Source organism: Sebastes umbrosus, chromosome 8 (assembly GCF_015220745.1).
Source record: "Sebastes umbrosus isolate fSebUmb1 chromosome 8, fSebUmb1.pri, whole genome shotgun sequence".
Taxonomy (NCBI): domain Eukaryota; kingdom Metazoa; phylum Chordata; class Actinopteri; order Perciformes; family Sebastidae; genus Sebastes; species Sebastes umbrosus.
This window is the reverse complement of record NC_051276.1, coordinates 31,511,209-31,525,115: the sequence shown is the minus strand read 5'-3', so window position 1 is coordinate 31,525,115 and position 13,907 is coordinate 31,511,209. Positions and strand designations below refer to the sequence as shown.

The window sequence follows — 13,907 nt, the reverse complement described above, 5'->3', positions numbered from 1 at the left end:
TCTGGAGGAGATCATCTTTGACTCTTTGAAGCCACATTTCTACATTTAGCATCAGCAGCTCATTAAGACGTCCTTCATCAGTCAGCAGCCCAATCAGCTCCGGGAGCTCATCGGCTGCATTATTTATATCATCAGCACTCAAGAAAAGATCATTTGGTGTTTGTGTGTGTTTAATATCCAGTTCAATGATCTGATCTAAAACAAACCCGCCGGCCTTTGATTGTTTTTGTTTCTGTCCGGTCTGCTCTGATGTCGATTTTGGGTTCAGTCCAACTCGGTCCTATTTTGGGACGACATCTGATGCCAGAAGGTAGCCGCGTCTTTAGAGACGTATTCTGAGCCGATACCAACATCTGGTATTTTTACTCCACATCTGACTCTCATGCAGGATATTTAAGTGGTGATTAACACATTTTTTTTTTTCACAAAAGACTCAATAGTCCAACGAATAATATTTTAATTTCTCAAAAATCTCCAGTATAATAGTTCATAGATAACGTTCTAATCTAACAAATCTATAACTTTTAGAGGTGTGAAAAATAGACTATGCCAAATTATTCCAAGGTACATACATGTATGTTCTCTATCTTGTAAGGACTCCTTGGCTGAACAACAGATGAAGAATGAGTAGTTTAATTACTTTATTTGTGACTTGTTTGCTCATTTCCATGTTTTGTCGGATAAATCATTCAACTAACTCAAGAACTGTACTTTAGTACAGTTTTACCGTACTTCTACTTTATTTTAGTATTTCTTTTCTATGTTATGCTACTGTATACTTTTACTCTACTACTACGTTACATTTTGGAGAAAAATATTATACTTCCAACTGCACTTCATTTGTTTGACATCTTTAAACTGATAAATTATGATGTATCATTATACTAATACTTAAAGTGTCAAAATTACTCATTATGCAAAACAGATCCTTTTAAAGTGTTATGTTCTTATAGAATATTATATTATTCTGTTTTTATATAGTACATTTTAATGTTGTAGTTCTTGAATTTGGAGTCAATTTACATACTTTATATAGTACTTAGTAGATTAGTAGTACATTACTGCATCATATCACAAAAGCATATCATATGTTTTTTATGTAAAAACTAACTAGAAGTTAAAGTGTCAAATAAATGTAGTGGAGTAAAACATACAATATTTCCCTCTGAGATGTAGTAGAGTAGAAGTATAAAGTAGCAGAAACGCAAGTACAAGTACCTCAAAATTGTACTTAAGTACAGTACTTGAGTAAATGTACTTGGTTACATTCCACGTCTGTCTGTCTGTCTGTCTGTCTGACTGACTGTCTGTCCATCTATCCCGCCATCCATCCACCTATCATCTATTTATCTCTATAAATAATATATCAGTCTTTTCTATTGGTACAGTTTGAGATTTAGAAAACATTTCCCATATTGAATGAAGGATGAAGTCACCTGTTCAACCTCCTGTAGCTGCTCCGTCTCAGTTCCTGTAGTCTGATCTGTCTCCACTAGAGGGAGCGTTTATTACATGATGAGTGTTGAGTGTGTGACACACTATCAAATCTGTGTTAGAGATCTCAGGAGAGACAGACAACAATTAGAAAGTAGATCACGGAGCTGACTGGGAAAATGAGATTCAGGACACCTGTTGACCTTTTCTCACCACTCTCTCTGATGCCTTAAAGGCAAATTGTTTCGTGTGTCTCACATTTAGAAAATAATAATTAAAATCGTTGGTAGTTTTATCCATTTAAAGGTTCGGTATTCATTGTCTTGCTGTCTTTTTATTTTGTTATTTTGATGAAAAAGGTAGAAATGCAGCTAGTTCCTCTGGGTTTCACAGGTTAATTAGCAGAAAACAAGATGTGAGATGGAGGCAGGGAAGAGAGGAGGAAGCTGCATCAGTCGGTGTTGGTTATCATTTTTATTTGACAAGAGTTTGTCACCAAATAGAGGTATAATATTCATGAGAGGAATCCCAAACCAACTGTGTGCTTGTGCCAAAACAACCTCCATGAACATAAAAAAAGGATGAAATGACTGGCAGCAGCAACTGCCGAACATAAACCTTAAAATTAACATAAACCGTAAAAAAACAATAATATTACAGAAATTTTCATTTAAGGTTTTGCATAAAAATACGTTATTTTACAGCATTTCCCTCAATTATTACGATCAAACACCTTCAATAAAGTGACGGCACCAAAGGTTCTGCAGAAACAAGAGTTTTGTCGCCAACTAGGGGAATAATATTCATGAGAGGAATCCCAAACTGTGTGCTTGTGCCAAAACAACCTCCATGTGCACTGTAAAAAAACAACAACAAAAAAACGTAAAATTTAAATAAAACATCCTAATTCAGATAAATGTCAAAAACAATAAATTTGCAGAACTTTTCATTCAAGGTTTTGCATAAAAACATTGTTATTTTACAGAATTTCTCGAAATTATTACGCTCAAACACCTTCAATAAAGGGATGGCACTACAAGTTCTGCAGAGAAAACTCGTTATTTTACAGATTCTTCCTTGATTTATTACATTCAAGCACTTGTAATAAAGTGACGGCACTAAAAGTTCTACAGAAACAAGAGTTTTGTCGCCAACTAGAGGAATAATATTCACGAGAGGAATCCCAAACCAACTGTGCCAGAACAACCTCAGTGGTGTGATGTGAGACTATCTGAGTTTCCTCTCTATCTGATTGGATTTCTCACGGATTAACGATGTAGTGCAGATTTTTGGGAGGGATTTTTACAGCAATAATCTGCGTCACCTGACCTTAATAGAGGAGTTGGACCATCAGACGCTGCGCTTAGTTCTGGAGAATATCCTGAAAGATCCATTAGAGCCGGAGAGAGCAGGGGAGGGAGGTAGGGGGAGACGACAGTCAATTAAAACAGCAGACGGGGGGGGGGGAGCTAAATAGAGTAACAGAAACTGCAGGAAAAAAAATGATGATGAGTGACACTGTTTCAGAGACAAGAGAGGAGAGAGACGAAGAAGAGCAGCGAGAGTTTGACCGATGGATTGAAATAAAAGGTGAATAAAAATTCCAATTATGTAAAAGAGGAAAGAAAAGAGAAGGACCCTGGAGGGAAAGGTAGAAGAAGAGGGGAAGATGAGCGTGAGGTGGGAGACGGAGGGACTCCAGACGGTTGGGATCGTCTGCCTGGTGATCATGTTCCTCAAACTGATGCACCTGCTGGGCCTCATCGACATCACGGAGACCGGTGAGACAAACCTGGGAGAGGGGCGATGAAGAGGAGGAGGAGGAAGAGGAGGCTGGAGCTACGTTTGTTTTACTTTTATCTCGAGATATTTGTGTGTTTGATGCAAGTCTGGAGAGTTGTAAATCATGAGAGGAGTAGACGTTGTGAGATACAAAGGGTGTAAATAATAGACCTTTTTTGTTTAGCTGGGATCATTTCAAAAGCTGTTATGTTGAACTTGAAAGAATAAGGCTGGTTAGACAATCCCATGGAGAGATTACACCTCTCACGTCTTGACTTTTCATGTCTTTCTATAGCCCTAAGTCTCAGCCCTAGAACATAAATCTTTAAAGAGGTAAATCTTAAAAATGGGTCACAAATATACACCGATCAGCCATAACATTAAGACCACTGACAGGTGAAGTGAATAACTTGGATTATCTTGTTACAATGGCACCTGGCAGTGGGGGGGATATATCAGACAGCAAGTGAACATTTTGAACTTTGAACTTTGTGTTGGAAGCAGAAAAAGTGGGCCAGCGTAAGGATGTGAGCAACTTTGACGAGGGCCATACTGTGATGGCTAGACGACTGGGTCAGAGCATCTCCAGAACTGCAGCTCTTGTGGGATGTTCCCGGTCTGCAGTGGTCAGGACCGACCAAAAGTGGTCCAAGGAAGGAGAACCGGTGAACCGGCGACAGGGTCAGACCCGAGGCTCATTGATGCACGTGGGGAGCGAAGGCTTGCCCATGTGGTCCGATCCAATAGAAGAGCTACTGGAGCTCAAACTGCTGTTTAGTTAATGCTGGTTCCGATAGAAAGGTGTCAGAACACACAGTGCATCACAGTTTGTTGCATATGGGGCTGTGTAGCCGCAGACCGGTCAGGGTGCTCATGCTGACCTAATGTTATGGCTGATCGGTGCATAGTTGCATTAAAAAAGACACAGTTATTTCCTGCAGCTGGGCACTGTAGTTTTTAGCAAATGTTAGTCAAACAGGAGTAAAGATTGCATTTGTTAGGACTATTTTCAGCTGGGCATGAACACACGTTTGGTGCTCTAGTGAGTATTTACTGCACCAGGAGCCGGTTGTTGGTAACTAGCCAATTAGACTGTTGTCTTGTCGTCATTACAACTTGGAAGTTGACATCATGGATGCTATTAGCTACAAGCTGGAAAGCTACGATAATTAATCAAATCAATCAAAGGAAAGTCCAGCTGAGATGAAAAAAAACATGCTAAAACATTATGATGTAAATAAACCAAAACAAATGATCTCGGTGAAAGAAAATACTTTATATTTTTTTATGTAATTATTTAATACAGGCAAAATACACACAACAAACACAACAATATGTTGACATGACAATATAAGCTCACAAAAAGAGAAAAAAATAAAGAAAAAACTTAGACAATAGGGAAATAAACAAGAGAAAAATACATTAAGAACCCGTCAATAATTCAAATGATTAGGTTGACAGCACCGATACATTTAGAAATTGAAATATACATATGACAGCTCGAGCGTATTTAATATTTTTTATTACACGGCTTTGTTGAATACTTGATTCGGATTGGTCAATCACACCGTTCTACTGTCTGTAATTTCTTTATAGCAGACCGTTGCTATGTATAATAGACCGTTGCTATGTATAACAGACCGTTGCTATGGGTGCAGTTCTGATGTCGGACTCTGGCGGACCGTTTTTGTTTCAAATTGGATTTCTCTAGTTGCTATGTATAGCAGATGTATAGCAGACCGTTGCTATGTATAACAAACCGCTGCTATGTATAGCAGACCGTTGCTATGTATATCTGATGTCGGACTCTGGTGGACCGTTTTTGTGTCAAATTATTGATTTCTTCAGTAAGTAGCCGTGTAATAAGCGGGATAATGTACAGCTAGGGGCTAAATAAACCCCTTCAGGGTAATGAGAGACCCGGCATCACCCTGTTGGGGATTCTTTCACAACAATGACCGGCTCGCTGTACATTATTCCTTACATATAGTCCCACTCTTCACTAGAGCAAACGTTTTTACATTTCACGTTGTGTTGTGCTACGTTTTGGTGTTTTTTTAGCAACAGTTTTTTTCCAAAAAGAAATTGGCTTCACAATGTATTTTTTTTAGGAAACTTAGATTCAGATTAGTTTTTGATTGAGCTTTGAATATAAAGATTTTACCCAATAGAATAATTGTATTTATTATCTGGGGACAATTTTCATCCAAAATCCCCAGCATAATGTTTACAGGTGTCAATGTAAAATAAATATTGAAAAATTAAAAATAAATGAAAACTTAACTTCAACTTTTTCCAGAGTTTTCAGACATGTCCGTTCACTGATGTGGTTGAAAGCTTGTGAGTTGGTCGTCCTTGAGATAAGATTTTTATGCCAAACTGCTGTTTTCAAGGTCAAGAATGAACTTTAATGCTTCAGGGAAGTCATCACTTATTACATTTGAGATCAAATTATTATTTGTTCGTTCTAAAGCAACATGGGAAACCTACTTTTTTTTTTTATCAGTGGGAGTGTTCATGTGGAGATGGAGGTCAGAGGTCATCTCCTGCTGTCTCCGTCTTATTGTTTTAAATGAAACGATCCAATATTACTCGAGAGTTTCAGCTCCCTCCGCTGTGGTTTTCTGGTTTCTGTTTCACAGAAATATCATATCTCACTGCTCTGCTGGATGTTTTATCAGAATATACTGTTAGTCTTCGTATAAAACCTCTCAGTGTTCGATCTGACTTGTTCTCTTTGTTTTTGTTTTTTTCTTCCTCTTACTATCGCTCTCTCACTGTTCTCCATTTACTCTCTTTCACTCCATCTTGGTGTCGACACCCTTCCTCCTCCTCCTCCTCCTCCTCCTCCTCCTCCTCTGTTCTCTCTGTCTAAAGATGGTGAGTATGGTAACAGTAGATCCCCAACACAGCTATGAGAAAACCTCCCTCCCTCCCTTTTTGAATGTTTCTTCTCTTCCCAGTCGTGCAGTGCTTTCTCTTAGTGTGAACTAGTAACCAATAATGTGATTTACTCTGTGAGTAAAACTTTAATTGAATTTCTCAAATTTAGATTTTCTTTAGATTTTCCGCCACAAAGAAAGCACCTCCTCCTTCTTTTTCACTCCCTGGCTGCGGTCGAAACGTCTTTTTTGCTCAAGAAGGTTCCTAACGGAGTGAAATGACCAGGAAGTATCTAAGGAGCAGCCATGATAGGAGCTGTTTGAATCCTCTAAATGTTAAGGAAAGGTGCTTCAATGCTTCCTTTCTTATCTCCTTTAGCATATGATACACTGGAGCATCCTTTACCAAAGGAAAGGAGATAATATAATCCCACAATTCCTTGCTGCCGCAACTTCAAAAGCGACACACCATTCTGCCGTTCATGAAAACAAACGATATCGTGACAACCATTTTGTTTCACTTTACTTCTATTTATTTATTTCGAACAAGTCATATAATGAACGGTAAACATATAGCAAACAAATAATCAACATAAATAAATATTCTGTCTGAAAAGTAGTCGGAAGAAATATACATTTAACGGTTCGACTCCTTCTCCATGACGCAGAAATAACTCAATATTTATCATATAAACTTTTGTGGTAGCCTGTAGGTTATATTTCTTTTGTTATTTCACTTCCAACCATTGTGATGAAGTGATACTTTTCACCGGTTGTCCACGTTAGGTCAGATAATCCTTTATTATATGTTGATGTAAAGTGTTACAGCAGCAGAAAGACCTGCTGTATCTCTCTTTCAACGTACGGGGGGGAAGTAGCGCCTTCTGTAGTTCATCTTCAGAACATTGTAGTTTCATTACGGCAGAATAACATCTGCCACCGTCGCATCATAATTACAGTCTAGTGAAGTGCAGTCGGATTCTCTGAACACCTGAATCCTCCTTCACATCTTTCCTTGACCTCATGACGTTTTCCATCGAGGTCAAAGGAAAAGTGGTTAAGAAAAGACATTAATCATGTTTGAACTTTTCGACCGCAGCCCCTCGTCCACCTGCCTTTTGCTCCTCTACAGTTTTTTGCTAAATCTCTTAAACTCGCACGTCTTCCCCACCTGCTCTATAGCAGTTCCCCTCCCTGTTGATGTGTGATCCCATCCCTCTTCCCCAAATGTTGACCTGCATCCACACACTCAATGTCTGCCCCATCCTCCCTCTTTCTCTCTTCCTCTTTCCCCCCTCTACATCTCTTCCTGTCTGTCTCTCCATCTTCTTTCCATCTTCTCTGTCTCCCACAGACAGCAGCGACAGCGACCTGGAGCTGTCGACGGTGCGTCACCAGCCGGAGGGTCTGGACCAGCTGCAGGCTCAGACCAAGTTCACCAGGAAGGAGCTCCAGTCCCTCTATCGAGGCTTCAAGAACGTACGTCTGTCTTCATGGGCTTCACCGCCGTTACGCAGCTTTATATAGACTTGGACTTATTCTCTGTGTGTCTCTTTTGTTCTTCCTCTCTGGAGCAGGAGTGTCCCAGTGGGATGGTTGATGAGGAGACATTCAAGACCATCTATTCTCAGTTCTTTCCCCAAGGAGGTTAGACGTTAAAACAATCTCTCCTCTCTTGTCCTTCCTTGTTAGGCACTGTGTGAAAATGATCAGGGAGGAGGTGGGGATGAGGGAGGATTATGGGTTTTTCATTGGTCTGAATCATCATTTTCTTGCGAGATGTACCGTAAATAAACAATTAAATATGCCCTTTTCACAGCAGCCATGTTGACTTTTGTCATAGCAGGGTGAACACAGGTGCAATTAATAACATTAATTCTGATTATCAATCACACCTGTGTTTACCCTGCTATTACGTGTTTGAATGGCTGCTGTGAAAAGGACATATTGACATGTCAAAAAATATGTTAGATCTTGACGGTCGTGGAAGAAGTGTTTTCAGCAAAATTAAGAAAGTATCAAAAGTAAAAGTATTGTAGTATACCTCCTTTAATCTTGGTATATGAAGATTATATTATAGTGTTAATGATACTGATGCATTAATGTGTAAGTAATATGCAGCTAACTTTAAAAACTTTATGTCCTGTTGAGCAGTTCAATCTTAAAGCCCCAATGTTAAACATACAATTCTGGATATAATTGGGTCCTAAAAACCTTATTTGCATAAAGAAAAAGTGAGCAAATATGAGTATTTCAATGTGTTTTAATTCAAATGAACCTGAAACTAAAACTGACTCTATCTTGACTGTAAATATGAAATACAAGCTGAAATATATTCCCTGCTCTGGTGGATTTTTTCTCGTTTTGAGAAAATTAAGAGACTCAATTATAGACTAAAATTATTGTAAGAAGGAACAAATGCATCGTAATTTAAAGGGTAATCGTGTGTTTTATATTGGAAATGTTAATAACAATAATTAAAAAGTAGCTACAGCTGTCAAATGTATGTACTGGAGTGAAAAGTACAATATTTACCTCTGAAATTTCGCTGGGTTTAAGTACAAAATAACATGGAAATACTCAAGTAAAGTACCTCAAAATAGTACTTAAGCACAGTACTTGAGTAAATTTAAACTTCATTTCTAAGTAGCTAGTAGGACGAATATGTGAATTTAGAGAAACCATAGATACAGCACACTAAATCTATGACCTCGACTCCTTTTGTGCACAGACGCCACCACCTACGCTCACTTCCTCTTCAACGCGTTTGACATCGACAGAAACGGTTCGATCCGCTTCGAGGACTTCGTCATCGGCCTGTCAGTGCTGCTCAGAGGTTCGGTCACCGAGAAGCTCAACTGGGCCTTCAACCTCTACGACATCAATAAGGACGGCTACATCACCAAAGAGGTACGAGACATCTCAGACATTCTGACAGCACCTGAGGAATGATGCATCTGACCATTACAGTCTGGCTTCTCTGAATTACAGTCTGGGTAATTTAATGTTCGGTCTATCCACAAACCGACGTACTTTAATCTCTTTCTGATTGTGCTGCATAATTCATGAGAGATCCTGTGTTCAATCTCGTCGATGTTTGTGAAGTGAATTTCTTTCATATATATAGTAAAGCTTAGAGCTTTATAAATTTACAAACTATACATTTTTAACTCTTTTGCTTCTGTCTTCTTTTCTTCAGGAGATGTTGGCGATTATGAAGTCCATCTACGACATGATGGGGAGGTACACCTACCCCTGTGTGCGAGATGAAGCGCCCTCTGAACACGTGGACAAGTTCTTCCAGGTCCTGAACGCACACAAATCCAAAACACACGAGTACACTGTGGAATGTAACTAAGTACATTTACTCAAGTACAATTTTGAGTATTTCCATTTTATGATAGTTTATACTCCACTACATTTTGGAGTCAAATATTGTACTTTTTTTCTCCACTACATTTGTTTTACAACTTAAGTTACAAGTTACTTCGCAGATTTAGATTATTAATTCAAAATATAAATCAACTAATATATTATGATGTATTATTATGGATTAAGCTACCCAGCAGTATATAAAGTAGATGAAATTAACCTCACCGTTACCAGCTGCAACATTAAAGTTATGAACACATTAAGTCATCACTAATTAGAATTCAATAATATAAAATAAACTAGAATGGCACTCGGAGAGCGCAGACATCCGCCAAGGTGCCCGAGTATTTTTGTTTATGTTGAGATCAGCTGTACGTAGCGGAGCATCGTAAAACACTTCATTCAAACTGGACAGAAACAAAATAAAACTCACCTAAACCGTCGTCGTTACTCTTTCCAACAATCACCAAATGTGCTTTTGGTCGAACTCAACTGTAATTTCACCGAGTTTAATGTGAAAAAACGCTGAATCTACAGTTCTCCTATTCTGAAACGGGTCATTCTGTATAATGAGTACTTTTACTTTTGGTACTGGTATATTTTTATACTAATACTTTTGTACCGCGATTTTCGGAGAAGCGCTGCCTGCTTCCTTTCGGCATCCATCTAAATCAGTTGATCTGTTCACACAGCACATGCACAGAGCTCCGCGGCCGGCTCACGATCTTCAGCGATAGTTTTGACGTCTGGTCTTGTTTCTCTGCGTGCCGCCATCTAATCCGGCAAGAAAACACACTGCTAATCTACTGTAAACTATATAAATTATATATTATATGTTATGTAAATGATCTGATTCTGATAAGATGATAAAACATGCATCCCGCAATAGCCTTTGACTTCCCTCCCCTCTCTCCCAGCTGTTCTCCTGGAGTTTTGATTCGTGTCACTGCTGTTTGTGATCGTAGGTTTTAAATTACGTACTTATTCCATATATTTTATAGTTGTGTCTAAATAGAGAGCGAGAGAGACGAGCAAACACACTAGGATACACAGAAAGACACAGCGTAACACAGTATTTCCACCACTGTAAGTACACTGTGGTTGTCTCTCTAATGTGTCTCTCTTTCTGTTTTGTTTCTTCTGTATTTTTCCAACAGAAAATGGATAAAAATCGAGATGGTGTGGTGACCATTGAAGAGTTCATTGAGACCTGCCAGAAGGTGACTTTTTCACCCCACATAAACAGACACAAACAGACATGCAGACATTAAAAATAAAAAGTTACTCATCAACTCAAATACTGTAAAGGTCTGGGTTCAATGACGGTGACAACACGATATCTCTTTCTTTTAGTGTACTACATTATGTTTTATTGCCTTTTATGGACCTTTTCTCTTTTCTCTTCTCTTTTTTTTCTCTTTAGTTAGTGTATAGCGATACTGACGCAGATCCTTACCCATCTGTCTCGACTGGAGAGCACGTTGGGTCATCTCCTGTTTTTTTTTTTAAATGTGCTATATGAATAAACTGACTTCTTGACTGATTAATCAGTCAGACTCCTTGTCAGCAGACTCCAGATCAGCTCTGATTGGTTGTTTTCCTCCAGTCTGTGAAATGTTGTCGATGCCGTTAAGAGCACCGGAGGACACCGGAGGACACATGATTTTTTTACTTGTCTCATGCACTACTGTCAGGATATAGAGACCTTTTTATAAAAATAACTTTTTTAAATTACATTTGCCCCATTTCTACCTACCGCGGCTTTAATCCGGCCCTGTGTACATCATCCCAAGAACGGGATATTTATCTGTGTCTGGGTCCGTACCGTCTGGCAGACATGAACCGGTCTCCAGTTTGGAGCCAGCGGTTAAATCCAACCTCCCATTTTCAGAGTTATCACTGCAACCACGAGCCCACCGAGCCGACAGCCGAACCACAAGAGACTGGTGGTGGTTCAATACAGTTCCGTATTCATTCGATGCGGACAAACTGATAAAATCAAGCTATAAATGATGCATATTATAGGCTACTCCAAAAGAAAACATGTGTATTTTCATGTTGAAAAAACTATCAGTTCTTTGAGATAAATGAGAAGTTCCCCCTCTAAATACTGAAATATTAAAACCAGAATGTAATGGTTGAAATGTATAATTTCTCCATATGGTGTGACTATTAGGATTTTCTTAATGCCTGATGCAGCATGACACATACACAAATGTTTTTTTTAAATTCACAATATTAAATGACATTTTCAGTTAGGAATACATGATCTAGCTTTTATTTGAGTTCAGATGAGTCAGTCAACCTCACCTCCATGAATCTACAGTTCAACCATGATGTCAGTCAAAAGTCCACAGAAGACTCTGTGCTTCCTCCCAGACTGAACCAGACAAAAGCTGTAAAATATTAATTAACATTTATGGGCTACGGCGGAAGGCTTTACCTCCTGATGTAGAGGCTATAAGCCTGGGCAGAGAGGAAGAAACGAGCTGTTTGGAGTCTTGTGATGGACAGGTGTTTTTCCTGACTTAATGAGTAGTGGAGGGGCTGAGATTTAACTACGTGGACTCACTTGTGTCTTGTTTGTATTTGAGATGATCTAACTGTGTGCTTAAATGACCCCAAACTCAAACATTGGGCAATAAATCTGCTGCAACAGTTGCAGCTGTTCTAACATGCCTCAATCAGAAAGGACCAAAGGAATGAAAAAAAACAAGTTAGCTTCTGTTTAATAGTAAAACCAGTACATGTTTCAATAATGTTAAGAAAGAATTTGTAGCCTCAAAAATTTAGATTTTTTACATTTTTTGTAACATGCCATATATTTACAAATTACATATATTTTGATAGTGCTAAGGAAGCTGCTAAAGGAATGACATTTTAGAGTTTTTTCTACCACTCTCTATTGTCTTTAATTCAGTCTATCTACTCTAAGTAAACAGACTGGGGAAATTAAGAAACAACTGTCTTTTTAGGGCCCGAGCACGAAAGTGCCAGGACCCCAACGGTGTCCTGGCACGAAAGTGCAAGGAAACCTATTGTTTTTCTAAAGATTATTAGGGCCCGAGCACGAAAGTGCCAGGACCCCAACGGTGTCCTGGCACGAAGTGCAAGGAAACCTATTGTTTTTCTAAGGATTATTATTTTTCCGCGCGAAGATTGCCTTTTTGGGACCTTAGCCATCCCCAAAAACTCACCAAAAGTGGAATGTGCGTCAGAACTGGTGGGAAATTCAATGTTCTGGAGTGATTGGGCTCGGGTGTCACCAGCGGGCGAGATAGCGCCCCCTAATGTAGGCGGTTTTTCAGAGAAAGTTTCTTCAATCGTCACGAAATTCAAGTATGTCATTGCTCACATGCTCATACCCGGATTAAATATTTTTGAGATTTTTTTGGCAAACAGGAAGTCAGCGATCTTGGACTTCCTGCGTTTTTTTAAAATTTACGAACACATGTTTGAGGACTTTAGGATGCACAAAAAATTATGAAACTTTACACGCACATCCAAACTAGTATTTACTTTATTTTAGTAGTGAAATTTTGCTTGGGTGTGGCACGTTGGCTCTCTAGCGCCCCCTTATGTCTTTTATCCTTTGAACATGCCTTTGACGCCCTTGGGATACTCGAAAACTCATGAAAGTTGTCAAAAAGATGGACACCTGTGAACTTTACGTGAACGTACAGTTTTTGGGTTCAGCGTGTTTAGTGGGCTCTATAGCGCCCCCTAATGCGTAGAAGGCCGTAGTTTGGTCAAAGTTGATCCTATATTCATAAAATTTGGTAGGTACATCCTGCTCATTATTGCTAACATATTCGTCATCGGGTTTCATTAGCTCTGCCCACCGGGAAGTCGGCCATATTGGAATATGTGCGTTTTTCATGTATTTTATGCATACTTTTACGAACTCCTCGTAGAGGGTTTATCGGATTCGTGTCAAATTTGGGTGGGATAACACTCCCACGACTGCGATGCTAAATTGCGAAGGAATTTTTGATCGCTCGAACGGTGATGTCATACGTCATGTGAGAAGACGCCATTTTGTCACGTTTTAGGTATGGAACTTTGTGATACTCCTCCTAGAGCATTCAAGAGATCCATCTCAAAGTCAAGCAACCGAATCTCAACACCTTCAGGATGCTAAATTGCAAAGCTTTTGTGTTTTCGTGAAACGGCGTTCTTGTGGCGGCGCGTTGAATTTTGATGTTTCGCCAAGACATGGGAGGCTGTTGTAACTTGACTTTAGGCCGTAGTTTGGTCAAAGTTGTTCCTATATTCATGAAATTTGGTATGCATATTCCACTCATTATTTCAAACATATTCCTCATTGGGTTTCATTAGCTTCGCCCACCCGGAAGTCGGCCATATTGAATTTTGTGTTTTTCATGCCCCCTACGGGAAACAGGAAATTGTTGTAAATTGTCTATACATTGTCCAATC

At 39.1% G+C, this 13,907-nt stretch overlaps 1 protein-coding gene across 7 annotated transcripts in view; it reads left to right on the top strand.

The window, feature by feature from the left end:
* Nucleotides 1-13,907, top strand: part of LOC119493527 (calsenilin-like) — a 62,236-nt gene that overhangs the window by 46,908 nt on the left and 1,421 nt on the right. For 6 of the 7 annotated variants that reach the window (XM_037778897.1, XM_037778895.1, XM_037778902.1 and 3 more), the window contains 5 exons: nt 7,453-7,577; nt 7,676-7,745; nt 8,830-9,008; nt 9,298-9,402; nt 10,628-10,690. In XM_037778897.1, coding sequence (XP_037634825.1) covers nt 7,453-7,577; nt 7,676-7,745; nt 8,830-9,008; nt 9,298-9,402; nt 10,628-10,690 — 542 coding nt within the window. Of the gene's footprint in view, nt 1-2,937; nt 3,216-6,093; nt 6,097-7,452; nt 7,578-7,675; nt 7,746-8,829; nt 9,009-9,297; nt 9,403-10,627; nt 10,691-13,907 lie in introns of those variants that run through there. The other variant, XM_037778898.1, reaches the window with a different exon arrangement.